This window comes from Drosophila persimilis, unplaced genomic scaffold (assembly GCF_003286085.1).
Source record: "Drosophila persimilis strain 14011-0111.01,24,50 unplaced genomic scaffold, DperRS2 tig00000000-arrow-pilon, whole genome shotgun sequence".
NCBI classification, from domain to species: Eukaryota; Metazoa; Arthropoda; class Insecta; order Diptera; family Drosophilidae; genus Drosophila; species Drosophila persimilis.
This window is the reverse complement of record NW_020825288.1, coordinates 18,523,711-18,541,657: the sequence shown is the minus strand read 5'-3', so window position 1 is coordinate 18,541,657 and position 17,947 is coordinate 18,523,711. Positions and strand designations below refer to the sequence as shown.

The window sequence follows — 17,947 nt, the reverse complement described above, 5'->3', positions numbered from 1 at the left end:
TCAGGTCGTTGCGCTTCTATCATGGCTCGCTCTTAATTATCTAACGCTTGCTCGCTAATCAAAGATTATGCTTTTCTGTCCAGCAAGACATTTAGGCGTCAAATCCGTAAATTATAGCCAGTGATCCACATTAACGTAGAAAACCATTATTTTTCGCTATTTGCACTGCCCTCTGTACAAAATCATTGTTTTACTGCATATGCCTTGCCTCTCTCTCTGCCCTCTTCGTTCCCATCTATCGTTCATTCTCGGCTTAGCTGCACATTAAGCTTCTCTAGCGGTCTCCTTCTATATATCTTTTTCGATCGCTCACCAAGAACCTGCTAGATTTTTGATTTAAAACTCAACAGCTATTAAAAACACTTACAAGCTTAACAGAAGCTTATAAAAATACTTCCGATTAATACAATATACTAAAAACATTTATACGTACATATATACTTGATCATTTATTTGAACAAAGTTTATCATAAATATGGGTCGAGCTATTTGGATGCCATTTTCTTATATTCTGCGCTTTTGATACGTTTTTTTTTGTGCTTAGGAATAACTCTTAAAATATTGCAATCAATTTGTACTGGCATTGAGTTCTGCCTTAATGTCAACCATTTTAGTTCCATGCTAGATTTCAATTTTACACCATCACCTGCTAAAAATATGAAACAGAAATATAATATAGAAAAGGCAAAGTTATTCAAATTTCAAAAGAATTAAAGCAAGGTTTTTTGTACTAAACTTTAAGTCGTAAACTGCATATAGTATGTATGCAAATTAATGGAAAACGAGGGGGAATATTGTGAGTTGCTGCGGAGACCGCAACTCTATTTTTTCCCACTATTTTTCTACTATTGCAGTACTGTATGTATTTACATATGTATATAGTACTTATTGGGAAAGAAATTATCAGCTTCAAACAAATGGACTATCTTATACATATGTACATAGAAAAAATCAGAAGTATACAGATCCCTAAAAAACTCTTTTAGATACCAATTTAATATGAAATATATTTCTTTAACATATGTGCACCTTACCCTTTTCTTTGTTTCGTAGTGACTTTGGGAGTTTTTGTGTATGTCCACCATTGGTAAGAGGAATGTTATCTTCATCAGGCGTCGAGTCATTCCGAAGCGCGTCCCCGCGCTGCAATTTTTGACGCCTGGCGGCTAAATTGCTTTCTAAGCTGATACCTTGCATTTTTCGATTATGTCCTTTAAGTTTTCTTGTGTGTATACGATATGCGGCTTGTATTTTTTTCGCAGCTTCTTCCTCAATGAGTCGCTCAAAAGATTCGCTAATGGCAGCGTTTCCAAAGGATGCCTTTGTCTCTTGGGTTGAGGATTTAGTACCGGCACTAGCGCGTCGCATTCGTCGCCTGGTAAGAAACCCACGAGCTCCCGCTTGTATTTTCGTGGCCGCCGATACAATTGTAGATTCAGTTTCAGTAGATGTGCCCAAAATGTCTGCCATAGCCGTGTTTATTTCAAAGTTCTCTTGGTTAATATTTCTTGGGTCAATGCAATCTGAATCCGTTTCAGATAGCGAAAAGGCCAACATTTTCTTGCGAATGTTTTCCGAAATTTCGTCGTCTAAAAATAAACTGTTAGTGCTGTTGATGCTAGAAGCAGTCATAAGATCTTTGCTACCAATTTCTATATCATTTCTAGCATCTTCAAGGGTGACAGACCTAAACATGCCTCTGGGATCGTCTCCAGCGATTGTGTAATGACGTATCAGCGGTGCCCTTGCAGATTCTTCTTCGCTGTTACTATCTTTAATTTGGAATTTTTCTGACTCAACATCACCGAAAACCACAGAGTCACTTTGGGCAGAACTTTCTCTGGTTTCATTAAGCTGCATTTGGTTGTATACAATAATTTCACCTTCTTCAATGCTGGCTTGTTCTTTCAAAGAATCTATAGTCCTTATTAATGGTTCATCGTAAGAGTTCAAAAAAGCTGGATGATTTGAAATTTGTTTAACATCTTCATCGGATGTGGATGTCTTAGGTGAGACATTTTCTTGTTTTATCTCAGAGAATGGCTCTAAGGCAATGGCTTCATTTGTAAGAGAATCTGAAATTTCCTTATTATTGCAGTCATCTGATAATATTTGATTTTTCGTTTTGCATTCATAATTATGAACAACTGAAGAATTTTTTTGTATACAAAGTTCTTCTATTGCTTCTTTTTGCGTGTTAGAAACTAGTTCTTTCTCGGTAATAGATGTCACATCTTTTAGAGGGGAGCTATTTAGTTGCTCTTGGGATGATACGACTTCTACAAGAACATATATTAAATTAAAAGAGAACATCTTTTTTGTCATCTACTTTACAGTACAAACAATATTTACTTACCATGATTTGAGGCGCCAGCATCTGATAATAAAAATATTCCTGGATCCCCAGCTGAGCCAACCACAGCACTAGATTCGTGTAGTATTAAACCTGACAAACCATTAGAGACTTCAGTATCAATATCAGATTCATTAATTCAAATCTCGTCAAGAATTTCAGAACTTAAACTTTATTAAAAGGGGCCATGCATTTTAGCTAAATTTTATGTGCAATTACAGTTTGATTAGGATAATTGACTTGGTATTATCCGCATTGATCCTACAAATTTTGGATCTAAAATTTGACTTTTTTGCGTAGGTCCCCGAGAGATCCGTTTTTCCCAATAAAGCTTCTTTCTACACCCGTTTCTTAGCTTGAATTTGTAGTTGTTAGTAATTTCTAGTAATTTGTAACATTTATTTTTTAAAGGTTTTACAAGTGGTTTTTCGTTTCTTCTGTGCTGTTTCTGTTTCTTTCAAAGACTATGTTTTTAAAGCCTAAGGAACAACGTGCATTTAAATTGTATTAACGTGTCCTTTTTTGCGTTAAGATTAAAACTATTTGCTTTCCGTAGACTTCTGGAGTGTGCAGGCCAATTAGTGTGAGTTTGGAAATGTCAGTATTATATATGGAGAATGTGAATTATATGAATTAGTCTTATTCTATGTAGATGGTGTTAATGACTCTTCTCGGACGACTTTGGTTCTACTACTTAAATCAAAGAGACGTCCCCCGGAAATATTTTCATCATTCATTAAGTCATATTCTTTTGTACCAACTATATCTGTCTTACCCAATTCAAGTTCTGTAACTCTGTTATCAGTTATGATATCACTTTCATTAAGTTCAAGTATAGTTTGCAGCTTGGCTACTCCTGGTTGTTGTTGGTAATCCGGATCTGCCGTTGGATCTTCAATCTCTCTATATTCATTAATTATCAAATGCGGGCCCAACAAATTTGAGCGTGAACTATCGTCCAAAGGAATTAGTTTGTCGATTTGACCGTGTTTATTTGTTTTGAAAGGAGCCTTGTTTGATACTTTGTACCTGCGATTTCCATTATCCGATTTATCGAATGAAATAAAATATGAAATTGCTCTCTTAACTTTAGGTACTTCGGTTTCTGTGCTCATATTAGATGCAATTTTTCCAAGGTCCTTGATGGGAACTTCTCTTGTGTTTTTTACTTCGCCAGTGTCTGCGTAAGCCAATGATTGATTCGTCTCGAAATCTGTATAAATTTCGTACCAGGTCCCTTTGTCGGTGAGACTTTTGAATGACTTAAGCTGCAGCTCAGCAACAGGTCTAGGTATGAAACGACTGTTCTGAACGGAGCCAATTTCTTTGTGTTTGAGCTTAGGGATAGGCAACTTAGCTGTTTTTTTATTTTTAATCTCAATAGTGTCGTTGTTAAAATTGTGGGTGCCAAATAATTGATTAGATACAAGCACTGTAGAACCTTTCTGCTAATTTAAAAAAAAAATTATAACATATTTGCGCTATTAACTCTTACCAGTATTTACATCCGGTCTATACTGAACAGCACCTTTGTGTAAAAATATTAAAAAATACAAGAAATGATTGTATGGTTTTCCATTTTCCAACAGTTGATAAAAGCTAATTTCGGAATTCCGACATTTCCTTTTTAAGACAATAGACTATTAAACATGGTCGTAAATACGGATGATGTTAAGCTCTGTATCCAGTGCAAGGACATTTCATTTCATTCTCGCTTGCAATCCGATCTTAATAACTTTCAGTCATAGTGTTGTACAAACTTGTTACACCTTAATGCCTCGAAATGCAAAGTCATGACATTTCATCGTTCTTGCCCCTTGTTGGCTCCTTCGTATGGTGCCCTTAGTACAAAGTACACCAGGGCCGTATGGAATCAGAACAGAAAATCTGTTTACTCTTTGCTCTGCGGGGCCTTAACTGGGATGCGGGTGTAAGAATCCCATCTTACTCTAGTAGACTACTGTTAGTAAACCTCCCATCCTTAGTTAACCGTAGAAAAATGCCTGGTGTAATTTTTGTGCACAACTTGATCAGGGGTGACATAGAGAGCCCAGATCTGTTGGGCCGCATAATCTTCACGATTCCTATTAGACTCACTAGAAATTTTATACCTTGGTTCCTTCCACTTTGTAGATCGAATTATTCCTTGCATGAACCGTTTACGGTCTTATGCTCGGAACATAATTCCCTCTACCATATTATATCCACCACTAATTCTCTTCCTCTTAAATTTTTAATCCTTACACACCTTTCTAGTAATTATTAATTGTAGTGATATTTGTAAATGTATTTTGAATGCATGTTTAGTTTCTTAGTAGTGTAGTGCTCATTTTCCTCGAATATTAGTCTTCCTTGCATGTTCGCGTTCGGTTCGGTTACGCACCGCGCGTCATGCGGCAGCGCCCCTCGGTCGGTTGGGCGGGAGGAGGGCTGCGATTTGCCTGGGATCCGCGCGTAACAGCCTTCTGCTGGTGTCACACGGGCCACTTGACGGTGCATAAATTGCATCGCCTCTTGTAAGATGCAGTCATTGCATGTCAACGTCCAAGCAATAGTCTTTGAGCACTAACCGCTCATAGGGACGGACGGACAGACGGACAGACAGACATGGCTCAATCGACTCGGCTGATCAAGAATATATGTATGGAATATATTTGTGGGGTCGGAATCGCTTCCTTTCACATCCACTTTCACCACAAATCTAATACACCCCTATACTCATTTTGAGTATCGGGTATAAATAATAGAGGTCTACCATAATAAACACCCTCTTCACATAGTGTGATGTGAATCTGCAGCGCAGAAATTTCGAATCCCATATGTTTTCTTTTAACGGCCAACACATCGGATTAGCCAGTATCATCAGAGTCATTTTTACTTGATACTCAGAAAAACATAACATTTAGATCTCACCCCAAAAAAATTTGATTAAAAAAAACTTACTGGTATCGTCATCTTTAAAATTTATTTGTAATCCATTGGGTCGTTCTCCATTTTCTGATAATGCATTATCATCTATTCCAGTTACACTCCTTTCTGTGTTTAGATGTTTATTTACATAGGTTTCATATAACTGTAAAATGTCACTTACTGGTCAAATTCGACATTGTATTGCTAGTAGGATCATCTGTAAGATAAATTAATTCAAAATCACAATTTTCATTCAATTAATTTTATCTTCATGTTTCAGAAGGTGTGAGGTGAAGGTGAGACCGCAATTGCAGTAGGGAACGAAATATTATCCTTGGGAAGGGGCAGAACTAACAGGAGTTGCAATTCCTTGCTCACCTGGAAAACGATGCTTAGATTCAGAAATTTCGGACCCAATTACTATGTTTTGTTCATCTTTATCAGGTAAAACATCGAACTCTTTCTCGGCACCATTATCTTTATTTGTTTTTCCGGCTGAAAAAATAATAAATAGAAGAAATTCCCACTTCGAAATACTTGATTGAAAAAACTTACTGGCATTGTCCTCATGTTCCAAATTTTTTTGTGGTTCATTGTGTTGTTCAGACACAGGATGCGTTACAATATCAAAATCTCCGTTTTCGGATAACGAATTATCAACTATTTCAGATATACTCCTTTCTGTATTTAGATGTAGATATATTATTTATGTTTCATATATGATATGTAATTGAAAGAATAACTTACTGGTCAACTCCGATAGTTCTATGACGCCTGGAATTTCATTGATTATAAGATCGTCTGTAAAATAAATCCATTACCAAAAATTACCATCTAATTCCTTTGGAGGGGCAGAACTGACAGGAATTTCGACGTCTTGTTCACCTGAAAATCTATGTCCAGATTCAGAAATTTCGGACCCAATTACTATGGTTTGTTCATCTTTATCAGGTAAAACATCGAACTCTTTCTCGGCGCCATTATTTTTATTTGTTTTTGCGGCTGGAAAAAATAATAAATAGAAGAAATTCCCACTTCGAAATACTTCATTGAAAAAACTTACTGGCATTGTCCTCATCTTCCAAGGTAAGTCCATGTTGTTGTTCAGAAACAGGATGCTTTATATTATCCGATTCTCCATTTTCGCATAATGAATTATCAACTTTTTCAGATATACTAATTTCTGTATGTAGATGTATATTATTTATGTTTCATATATGATATGTAATTTTAAGAATAACTTACTGGCCAAATCCGATAGTTCTATGACGCCTGGAATTTCATTGATTATAAGATCGTCTGTAAAATAAATCCATTAAAAATAAAATAATATATATAGTGACATATCCATAATTCTCCACTGCACATGCACATTATGTTTATGTCCAATTCACCCACCCCATCCACAAAAGTAAGAGGACACCACTCAATAACTGATTCTTCCCACAGTCATTGTCCAAGTCCCATAATATAAACAATGGGCCCCATTGATTCATTAACGCCAGAATCCCGCCACTCTCGAGAAACCGATTCTTTAGAATCACGCCACTCATGAGGACCAATCAGAGCTATTCATAAAACCAAGGAGTCTCACATTCCTAGCTCCCTCATGTAATGCAACACCGATCGCCAGCAGCGGATGCCTTTCATCAAAGCCGACGCCACCGACACGAAGACGCAGCCGAGGAAAGCAATGCCCGAAGCCAGAGTCGAGAGCTCCAAGAGAAGGGCTCATGGAAACTAGCCAACAATAGAGAAATCAGTTCCGTTTGAGACAAGCAGTCCCACAGTCAAGTCGGGGAACTCATTTATATCTAGTGACATAAAGATATTAAGTTTTTAAAATAAAAATCTTTTTTACAAATTTAAAATCGAGTTGCGGATATTTAACTATATGTATATATGTACATATCTCGTCTCTCGGTGTTTGTGGTTCTGTTCTTTCCGAACGGCTAAACCGATTTTTATAAAATTTTGTTTGTCTATTACTGCGATAAGGTATTTAACTATTTTCACACCATCCAACATTGAGTTCGAGCCAGATATTGAAAATTCCGCTCACCCGAAATTGCTGTTTGATGCTGTGGACAAAGAATGTCGACATTGTCATGCGTTCAAATTCTCACATGAGTTAGAAGACAATGCATCCGGAATAATGCAGGCATCTACATATATTTGAAAAACCAACAGAATCATTCGCTCATTCAATTCATGATTGCAAATTACATCTTTCGTAGCAACAGTTCGCAGTACTGCAGTAAATTGTCTACCGCTTCAGCCAGTTCTTCTTATATATAAAAATTACAACTTCATACATTAGAAGGTGTCCTAATAAGAGATTGTTTATGAGCTTGTGAAAAGTATTGTGACTATCGTTTCATTCATTCCCCTCAATGCAGAATTGGCCATCCCAAAATAACAGTCACACGTAATAACATTTGCAGCAGAAAAGGAAAAATTACCATCTAATTCCTTTTGAGGGGCAGAACTGACAGGAATTTCGACGTCTTGTTCACCTGGAAATCTATGTCCAGATTCAGAAATTTCGGACCCAATTACTATGGTTTGTTCATCTTTATCAGGTAAAACATCGAACTCTTTCTCGGCACCATTATCTTTATTTGTTTTTCCGGCTGAAAAAAATAATAAATAGAAGGAATTCCCACTTCGAAATACTTGATTGAAAAAACTTACTGGCATTGTCCTCATCTTCCAAGGTAAGTCCATTTTGTTGTTCAGAAACAGGATGCGTTATAATATCCGATTCTCCATTTTCGCATAATGAATTATCAACTTTTTCAGATATACTAATTTCTGTATGTAGATGTATATTATTTATGTTACATATATGATATGTAATTTTAAGAATAACTTACTGGTCAAATCCGATAGTTCTATTAGGCTTGGAATTTCATTGATTTTTAGATCGTCTGTAAAATAAATCCATTACAAATAAAAATATATATATATGCATATCTCTTCTCCCGGTGTTTTTGATCTTATCTTTCCATACAGCTAATCCGATTTTAAAAAATTTTGTTTGTCTATTACTTAGGACTGCGATAAGGTATTTAACTATTTTCACACCATCCAACATTGAGTTCGAGCTAGATATTGAAAATTCCGCTCATCCGAAATTGCTGTTTGATGCTGTGGACAAAGAATGTCGACATTGTCATGCGTTCAAGTTCACACATGAGTTAGAAGATAATGCATCAGGAAAAATGCAGGCATCTACATATATTTGAAAAACCAACAGAATCATTCGCTCATTCAATTCATGATTGCAAATGACATCTTTCGTAGCAACAGAAACTGCAGCAAATGGTTTGCCGGGTCAGAAAGTTCTTTTTATATAATTAATTACAACTTCATATTTCAGAAGGTGTGCTAATAAATGATTGTTTATGAGCTTGTGAAAAGTATTGTGACTATCGTTTCATTCATTCCCCTCAATGCGGAATTGGCCATCCCAAAACAACAGTCACACGTAATAACATTTGCAGCAGAGAACGAAGAATTACCATCTAATTCCTTCGGAGGGGCAGAACTGACAGGAATTTCGACGTCTTGTTCACCTGAAAATCTATGTCCAGATTCAGAAATTTCGGACCCAATTACTATGGTTTGTTCATCTTTATCAGGTAAAACATCGAACTCTTTCTCGGCACCATTATCTTTATTTGATTTTCCGGCTGAAAAAAATAATAAATAGAAGAAATTCCCACTTCGAAATACTTGATTGAAAAAACTTACTGGCATTGTCCTCATCTTCCAAGGTAAGTCCATTTTGTTGTTCAGAAACAGGATGCTTTATATTATCCGATTCTCCATTTTCGCATAATGAATTATCAACTTTTTCAGATATACTAATATCTGTATGTAGATGTATATTATTTATGTTTCATATATGATATGTAATTTTAAGAATAACTTACTGGCCAAATCCGATAGTTCTATGACGCCTGGAATTTCATTGATTATAAGATCGTCTGTAAAATAAATCCATTACCAAAAATTACCATCTAATTCCTTTGGAGGGGCAGAACTGACAGGAATTTCGACGTCTTGTTCACCTGAAAATCTATGTCCAGATTCAGAAATTTCGGACCCAATTACTATGGTTTGTTCATCTTTATCAGGTAAAACATCGAACTCTTTCTCGGCACCATTATCTTTATTTGTTTTTCCGGCTGGAAAAAATAATAAATAGAAGAAATTCCCACTTCGAAATACTTGATTGAAAAAACTTACTGGCATTGTCCTCATCTTCCAAGGTAAGTCCATTTTGTTGTTCAGAAACAGGATGCTTTATATTATCCGATTCTCCATTTTCGCATAATGAATTATCAACTTTTTCAGATATACTAATTTCTGTATGTAGATGTATATTATTTATGTTTCATATATGATATGTAATTTTAAGAATAACTTACTGGCCAAATCCAATAGTTCTATGACGCATGGAATTTCATTGATTATAAGATCGTCTGTAAAATAAATCCATTACCAAAAATTACCATCTAATTCCTTTGGAGGGGCAGAACTGACAGGAATTTCGACGTCTTGTTCACCTGAAAATCTATGTCCAGATTCAGAAATTTCGGACCCAATTACTATGGTTTGTTCATCTTTATCAGGTAAAACATCGAACTCTTTCTCGGCACCATTATCTTTATTTGTTTTTCCGGCTGGAAAAAATAATAAATAGAAGAAATTCCCACTTCGAAATACTTCATTGAAAAAACTTACTGGCATTGTCCTCATCTTCCAAGGTAAGTCCATTTTGTTGTTCAGAAACAGGATGCTTTATATTATCCGATTCTCCATTTTCGCATAATGAATTATCAACTTTTTCAGATATACTAATTTCTGTATGTAGATGTATATTATTTATGTTTCATATATGATATGTAATTTTAAGAATAACTTACTGGCCAAATCCGATAGTTCTATGACGCCTGGAATTTCATTGATTATAAGATCGTCTGTAAAATAAATCCATTACCAAAAATTACCATCTAATTCCTTTGGAGGGGCAGAACTGACAGGAATTTCGACGCCTTGTTCACCTGAAAATCTATGTCCAGATTCAGAAATTTCGGACCCAATTACTATGGTTTGTTCATCTTTATCAGGTAAAACATCGAACTCTTTCTCGGCACCATTATCTTTATTTGTTTTTCCGGCTGGAAAAAATAATAAATAGAAGAAATTCCCACTTCGAAATACTTCATTGAAAAAACTTACTGGCATTGTCCTCATCTTCCAAGGTAAGTCCATTTTGTTGTTCAGAAACAGGATGCGTTATAATATCCGATTCTCCATTTTCGCATAATGAATTATCAACTTTTTCAGATATACTAATTTCTGTATGTAGATGTATATTATTTATGTTACATATATGATATGTAATTTTAAGAATAACTTACTGGTCAAATCCGATAGTTCTATTAGGCTTGGAATTTCATTGATTTTTAGATCGTCTGTAAAATAAATCCATTACAAATAAAAATATATATATATGCATATCTCTTCTCCCGGTGTTTTTGATCTTATCTTTCCATACAGCTAATCCGATTTAAAAAAATTTTGTTTGTCTATTACTTAGGACTGCGATAAGGTATTTAACTATTTTCACACCATCCAACATTGAGTTCGAGCTAGATATTGAAAATTCCGCTCATCCGAAATTGCTGTTTGATGCTGTGGACAAAGAATGTCGACATTGTCATGCGTTCAAGTTCACACATGAGTTAGAAGATAATGCATCAGGTAAAAAGCAGGCATCTACATATATTTGAAAAACCAACAGAATCATTCGCTCATTCAATTCATGATTGCAAATGACATCTTTCGTAGCAACAGAAACTGCAGCAAATGGTTTGCCGGGTCAGAAAGTTCTTTTTATATAATTAATTACAACTTCATATTTCAGAAGGTGTGCTAATAAATGATTGTTTATGAGCTTGTGAAAAGTATTGTGACTATCGTTTCATTCATTCCCCTCAATGCGGAATTGGCCATCCCAAAACAACAGTCACACGTAATAACATTTGCAGCAGAGAACGAAGAATTACCATCTAATTCCTTTTGAGGGGCAGAACTGACAGGAATTTCGACGTCTTGTTCACCTGGAAATCTATGTCCAGATTCAGAAATTTCGGACCCAATTACTATGGTTTGTTCATCTTTATCAGGTAAAACATCGAACTCTTTCTCGGCACCATTATCTTTATTTGATTTTCCGGCTGGAAAAAATAATAAATAGAAGAAATTCCCACTTCGAAATACTTCATTGAAAAAACTTACTGGCATTTTCCTCATTTTCCAAGGTAAGTCCATTTTGTTGTTCAGAAACAGGATGCTTTATATTATCCGATTCTCCATTTTCGCATAATGAATTATCAACTTTTTCAGATATACTAATTTCTGTATGTAGATGTATATTATTTATGTTTCATATATGATATGTAATTTTAAGAATAACTTACTGGCCAAATCCAATAGTTCTATGACGCCTGGAATTTCATTGATTATAAGATCGTCTGTAAAATAAATCCATTACCAAAAATTACCATCTAATTCCTTTGGAGGGGCAGAACTGACAGGAATTTCGACGTCTTGTTCACCTGAAAATCTATGTCCAGATTCAGAAATTTCGGACCCAATTACTATGGTTTGTTCATCTTTATCAGGTAAAACATCGAACTCTTTCTCGGCACCATTATCTTTATTTGATTTTCCGGCTGGAAAAAATAATAAATAGAAGAAATTCCCACTTCGAAATACTTCATTGAAAAAACTTACTGGCATTTTCCTCATTTTCCAAGGTAAGTCCATTTTGTTGTTCAGAAACAGGATGCTTTATATTATCCGATTCTCCATTTTCGCATAATGAATTATCAACTTTTTCAGATATACTAATTTCTGTATGTAGATGTATATTATTTATGTTTCATATATGATATGTAATTTTAAGAATAACTTACTGGCCAAATCCGATAGTTCTATGACGCCTGGAATTTCATTGATTATAAGATCGTCTGTAAAATAAATCCATTACCAAAAATTACCATCTAATTCCTTTGGAGGGGCAGAACTGACAGGAATTTCGACGTCTTGTTCACCTGAAAATCTATGTCCAGATTCAGAAATTTCGGACCCAATTACTATGGTTTGTTCATCTTTATCAGGTAAAACATCGAACTCTTTCTCGGCACCATTATCTTTATTTGTTTTTCCGGCTGGAAAAAATAATAAATAGAAGAAATTCCCACTTCGAAATACTTGATTGAAAAAACTTACTGGCATTGTCCTCATCTTCCAAGGTAAGTCCATTTTGTTGTTCAGAAACAGGATGCGTTATAATATCCGATTCTCCATTTTCGCATAATGAATTATCAACTTTTTCAGATATACTAATTTCTGTATGTAGATGTATATTATTTATGTTACATATTATTTATGTTTCATATATGATATGTAATTTTAAGAATAACTTACTGGTCAAATCCGATAGTTCTATTAGGCCTGGAATTTCATTGATTTTTAGATCGTCTGTAAAATAAATCCATTACAAATAAAAAAATATATATATGCATATCTCTTCTCCCGGTGTTTTTGATCTGTTCTTCCCAAACGTCTAATCTGATTTAAAAAAATTTTGTTTGTCTATTACTTAGGACTGCGATAAGGTTTTTAACTATTTTCACACCATCCAACATTGAGTTCGAGCCAGATATTGAAAATTCCGCTCACCCGAAATTGCTGTTTGATGCTGTGGACGAAGAATGTCGACATTGCAATGAAGACAATGCATCAGGAAAAATGCAGGCATCTATATTTGAAAAACCAACAGAATCATTCGCTCATTCAATTTATGATTGCAAATGACATCTTTCGTAGCAACAGAAACAGTTCACAGTACTGCAGTAAATTGATTGCCGGGTCAGCAAGTTCTTTTTATATGATTTATCACAACTTCATATTACAGAAAATGTGCTATTAAGTGATTGTTTATGAGCTTGTGAAAAATATTGCGAATATTGTTATATTCATTTCCCCTTAATGTGAAATTGGTCATCGCGAAGCAACAGTCACACGTAATAACATTTTCAGTAGAGCCATGGACTTGGCTTCCGCCACGAGTTGCCATATAAATACAAAAAATACATGTTAGTTAACTCCTTCCACAAATATTTCCTATAAATCAATAAGCTTGTTTGATCGCCGCGTCACACACAATTCGAGGCGATCTATAGAGGCGATCAGCTGTTTGCGGTTTTGTTACTGTCGGGGCAAAGCTGTTGGTCCCATAAGTACAACGTCGGTCACTAATCTCGGTGAAGTTACGTTAATAAACTATTCACCCTATCCATTGTACTTCATGCTTCCCCCCATCCATGCCAGTCTGACGCAAAGAATTATAGAGCTATGTATATCTAAGTTTTCCGATACTCTCAAAATGTTTGAGAAAATTTAAACACCGCACCTGCAACATACCAACAAGTCGCTTATATTTCCAGTTAAGCTTGAAGTTATAAGGCGGATGTTTAAACATGAACATATTATCGTCAAAACCATGCCAATTTCGGCCCCCTTGCAGAATGTTCAAGCATAAACATATTATTGTACTCATTCACTCATGTATCGAAAAAACTGATTTCATAGGGATTTTGAGTATCGGATATAAATATTCAGGATGTGACCCAGAAAGCAGTGTGGCTATAAAAGGTAAATCTTCAAGGTAGAGACTCTAACGCAGTGCAGGGACCCTGTTCCTCAATCGAATATTGGAGAAGCATTGCTTAGGGACTCGGAAAAAGATTTCAGAGATCGTTCTTCCTCACGGACCTTTTCTATGAATCAGAGCTCTCCTTTTTTACTGATTAATAAACATTTGCCTGCCACATTGGTCTGACAAACATTTGTTTGTAAATTTGTGATGAAAAAAATAAAATGTAATGCATTCGTTAGCTTCTCACACTGTTAAAATGTAAAGTTTTTACCGTTTTTCTGCCCTTTCGTCGAGTTTTCGTCTTTTTTAATAGCAGCATACTCGTTTTCAAGAATTAGGCAAGGGTTATTGTTCTCTACTTCCTCCTGCATCTTTATTGTGTTTTGGATAACGTCTTCAAAATTGGTATTAACAAAATCTTTGTGCTCAGTGGTCGAATCGGTTGATAGGGGTGCCGTCGATATAGAATTGTATGAACATGTCTCAGAATAAATATCGTTTAACTCTTCACGATTATCTACAACGTCAGGCACATTTCCCTTGACCCTCCGCGCATCAACCATCCTTCGAAATGCTCTTTGAATAATGATGGCTGCTGTCACTAAGCCAAAAGAACCATTTTTCAATCGATTTTTCTGACGAATTTTTTTATTTAAATATCGACGATATTGTCGTTGGATAACAATGACTGCTTGTATATAATCTCCAGTACTATGGGTATCATTACGTCGTTTTTCCTTTTCTGAATCCTTTCGTTTTTCAAATCTCTTTTTGGCCAAGTAGCAGCGAAATAGCCTTTGAATCAAAAAAACTGCACGTAAATATTCTTTGTCGTATTTTTCCTTGTCAGAACTTATTTTCTTTTGAATTTTATACAGGCGAAAATTTCTTTGAATTATGATGACTGCTTTTAAACAGTTGTGATCGTATATTTTTTGATTTTCCTTCTTTGCTTCAGCTATTGAAGTACAATCATTTAAAGGAATCATGGTACTTGAAATGCTGTTATTATTCTGTACTTCTGCTGCATCAGCGGTTATTGTACGTCCACATTGACAAGTTACCTTTGCTACAGATTTAAATGGCTCTTTGTCCCTCAATGACCCTTCGTATTCCGTATATTTAGTGTATTCAGTAGGTATCGATTTGGCCTCCGAGAGCTTTTGAAAGTATTCCTGTGCGAATATGTAAATATTGTCCGGACTTTCTTTTAGAACTGCCTTAATAAATTGTTTTATTAGCTCTGTAAGGTTTTCCGGAATTATATGAAATACGAGTGAAAGTGGCATCTGCTGTTGAATACGGTTTTTTATCATGCTTTCATATGTTTGTATTGGCTCGTATTTACGCATCACTCGGTTCGATTTTTCGGTAACAATCAAATTAAAAAAATCGGCAGAGAATTTGTATAGGTTTTCAGGCTTTTGACGTAAAACTTCTTTAGCATACATCTTCATTAGGTCCCGTAGTCCCTCAGGAACTCTTGGTAAACTTTTTTCCGTCATATTAAGATGATAGTCTCCAATAACGAACTATTCACATAAAATGTTGAAGGAAAACTAACTAAGGAAATATCCTTGTTGGGGTTGTGCCTAGTGACCTGAAATGTCATGTGTTTCCATACCAACAGCTATTGCCCACACCATACACTGTATGTATAAGTACATAAGTGCACAGTGGGACTATGCACGAAAAAGTTTGAAAAAATAAAGACCGAAAGACCGAAAGACCGGTACGATTTATTGATATCTAATTCTTGGACGTTGACAGCCAATGACTGCATCTTTCAAGAGGCGATGCAGCTACTGCACCGACAAGTGGCCCGTGTGAAACCAGCAGAAGGCTGTTACGCGCGGATCCCAGGCTAACATTCGAGGAAAATTAGCACTAAAATTACTAAGAAACTAAGCATGCAATCAAAATACAAATACCACTACAACTACTAATTACTAGAAAGGTGTGTAAGGATTAGTAATTTAATAAGAGGAAGAGAATTAGTGGTGGATATAATATGGTAGAGGGAAGGGAAGACCCTAAACGGCTCATGCAAGGAATAATTCGATCTACAAAGTGGAAGGAACAACGGTATAAAATTTCTAGTGAGTCTAATAGGAATCGTGAAGATTATGCGGCCCAACAGATCAGGGCTGTCTATGTCACCCCCGATCAAGTTGTGCATAAATATCATACCAAGCATTTTTCTACGGTTAACTAAGGATGGGAGGTTTACTAATAGCAGTCTACTAGGGTAAGATGGGAGTCTCACACTCGGATCCCAGTGAAGGCCCCGCAGTGCAAAGAGTCAACAGTTTTTCTGTTCTGATTCCATACGGCCCTGGTGTACTTTGTACTAAGGGCACCATACGAAGGAGCCAACAAGGGGCAAGAACGATGAAATGTCATGACTTTGCATTTCGAGGCATTAAGGTGTAACAAGTTTGTACAACACTATGACTGAAAGTTATTAAGATCGGATTGCAAGCGAGAATGAAATGAAATGTCCTTGCGCTGGATACAGAGTTTAACATCATCCGCATGCATAAGTACTCGAGAGTATGTTAATACCGAAGGCAAGTCATTAATAAAGAGTTTAAGAGTAAGGGGCATAGATGGCTGCCCTGTGGTACTCCCGAAGAAACCTTGACTGGTGAAGAGAGGAAGTTTTTGAAGAGGACTCTTTGAGACTTGGAGCAAAGATAGCTAGAAATCCATCTCAGGAGGTTGGGCGAAAACCCTGAAAGGTCAAGCTTATGCGCTAGAAGGGAATGTATGGCGTCTCCAACGGGGCCCCTTAAGACTTCGGGCAGGACCAGAGTGAGAACAATAGCTGTTCCAACTGAAAGCTGTCGTCACGTAGCTCTTTCTTACATAGCTTCTGATGATATATTTTATACTCGGTTATTAATGGACCTGTGAGTGGTTCCTGATAGTGCTTACCGCACTATCCTTGTAGTCCTTGACAACACTAAGAATCAAATTCGTCAGACGAGGGATCGCAAGCCACGCCTAATGACTGTCTGACGTCGCCCTTACATCAAATGTGATATAGGACTTAAATATAGGAGACTTAAAGATCAAATCATCTGCTAATTATTAATCGAAAAATACCAATCTTCCGTATCGAATGTTAAAGTTACCTGGCTATGCTATCCGTAATTATGGAGACAGGAATAGCAGGGGTAATGGGCGCATAGTCCGAAGCTGTTCATTAAAAGCAAATGTTCACGCTGGATCCGTAGAGCTGATCTGACGAGTTCTCGTTCGGTTAGGTGGTGATTTCTACCGCAAACTCGCGTTAAAATCTCGAGTTTAAAAGAAGTTTGTGCTTAGCTTCTTTATTTATTGGTGATAAAAGGAGGATAATAGATTTCGAAAACATACTAGATAAGAAAATTCCATTGCCAGTTGAACCGCAGCTTTGGTTTGCCCAGCAATAAGATACTTTCTGCTATGGTTGAATTCATCCATGATGATTTAAACATAAATGATTTAAATATTTTTTAATAATGCCAGTATTTAATGTAAGGAAAACATGTATTGGTTTACACTTTAGTTGTACGAGTATATGTAAATATTAAAATTTCAGCTAATTTTCTCTAGGTGTACATATGTAGGTTGGGGCTTCATTACAGTCCTGGAACTCCTCATAGAAGCGTTGGGATGTTTCAAAAACATCCTTCATCTAAAGACACTAACAATGATGGACACCACAATGGGCGGATTTGCATACAACTGACCTTGACCTGGGTTGACCAGCCCAACTAATGGTTTCTTACCTAATCTATGCCATTTTAAGTCGTGTTCCCTAAATGCTAAGTTGCCAAGCCTTGTTTAAATGTTCGATACCACGATATACATATGTATTTATGTATGTCGGCAAAAATTCTGAAGTATTTTGGTAGATTTGGGAGGTGTTTTTAGATTTGTAACATATTGTACGAGGC

General features: G+C 36.0%; 2 protein-coding genes across 3 annotated transcripts; both read right to left on the bottom strand.

Annotated features, from left to right (window-relative positions):
• Window positions 1-485: 485 nt before the first annotated feature.
• On the bottom strand, window positions 486-2,064 carry LOC6591889. 2 transcript variants are annotated; one of them, XM_002016699.2, is made up of 2 exons: window positions 1,035-2,064; window positions 486-649 (listed from the first exon to the last, which is right to left on the bottom strand). In XM_002016699.2, exons 1-2 carry the CDS (start codon window positions 1,858-1,860, stop codon window positions 486-488), a joined length of 990 nt encoding a protein of 329 aa, XP_002016735.2. In that variant the 5' UTR covers window positions 1,861-2,064. The 2 variants fall into 2 exon arrangements, with proteins under 2 accessions (XP_002016735.2, XP_026850293.1); XM_026994492.1 differs by having other exon boundaries at window positions 486-646.
• On the bottom strand, window positions 1,889-17,685 carry LOC113565708. The gene is made up of 34 exons (XM_026988625.1): window positions 17,634-17,685; window positions 12,770-12,823; window positions 12,572-12,691; window positions 12,340-12,510; window positions 12,256-12,282; window positions 12,074-12,193; window positions 11,842-12,012; window positions 11,758-11,775; window positions 11,576-11,695; window positions 11,344-11,514; window positions 10,198-10,251; window positions 10,016-10,135; window positions 9,784-9,954; window positions 9,700-9,717; window positions 9,518-9,637; window positions 9,286-9,456; window positions 9,202-9,228; window positions 9,020-9,139; window positions 8,788-8,958; window positions 8,140-8,193; window positions 7,958-8,077; window positions 7,726-7,896; window positions 6,509-6,562; window positions 6,327-6,446; window positions 6,095-6,265; window positions 6,011-6,037; window positions 5,819-5,944; window positions 5,642-5,758; window positions 5,445-5,480; window positions 5,297-5,389; window positions 3,849-3,881; window positions 2,357-2,446; window positions 1,984-2,279; window positions 1,889-1,924 (listed from the first exon to the last, which is right to left on the bottom strand). Exons 1-34 carry the CDS (start codon window positions 17,683-17,685, stop codon window positions 1,889-1,891), a joined length of 3,540 nt encoding a protein of 1,179 aa, XP_026844426.1.
• Between the last annotated feature and the right edge of the window lie 262 nt (window positions 17,686-17,947).

What these genes read in the sequence shown, in the direction of transcription:
- LOC6591889 (XM_002016699.2), bottom strand. Translation starts at nt 1,860, where the DNA reads ATGCAGCTTAATGAAACCAGAGAAAGTTCTGCCCAAAGTGACTCTGTG. An exon ending in ACTACGAAACAAAGAAAAGG is followed by an intron (nt 650 to 1,034) that starts GTAAGGTGCACA and finishes TCATATTTTTAG; the next exon opens with CAGGTGATGGTGTAAAATTG.
- LOC113565708 (XM_026988625.1), bottom strand. Translation starts at nt 17,685, where the DNA reads ATGAAGGATGTTTTTGAAACATCCCAACGCTTCTATGAGGAGTTCCAG. An exon ending in ATCTAAGCATCGTTTTCCAG is followed by an intron (nt 5,481 to 5,641) that starts GTGAGCAAGGAA and finishes TTTATCTTACAG; the next exon opens with ATGATCCTACTAGCAATACA. An exon ending in TAGACCGGATGTAAATACTG is followed by an intron (nt 2,447 to 3,848) that starts GTAAGAGTTAAT and finishes ATGGTTTGTCAG; the next exon opens with GTTTAATACTACACGAATCT.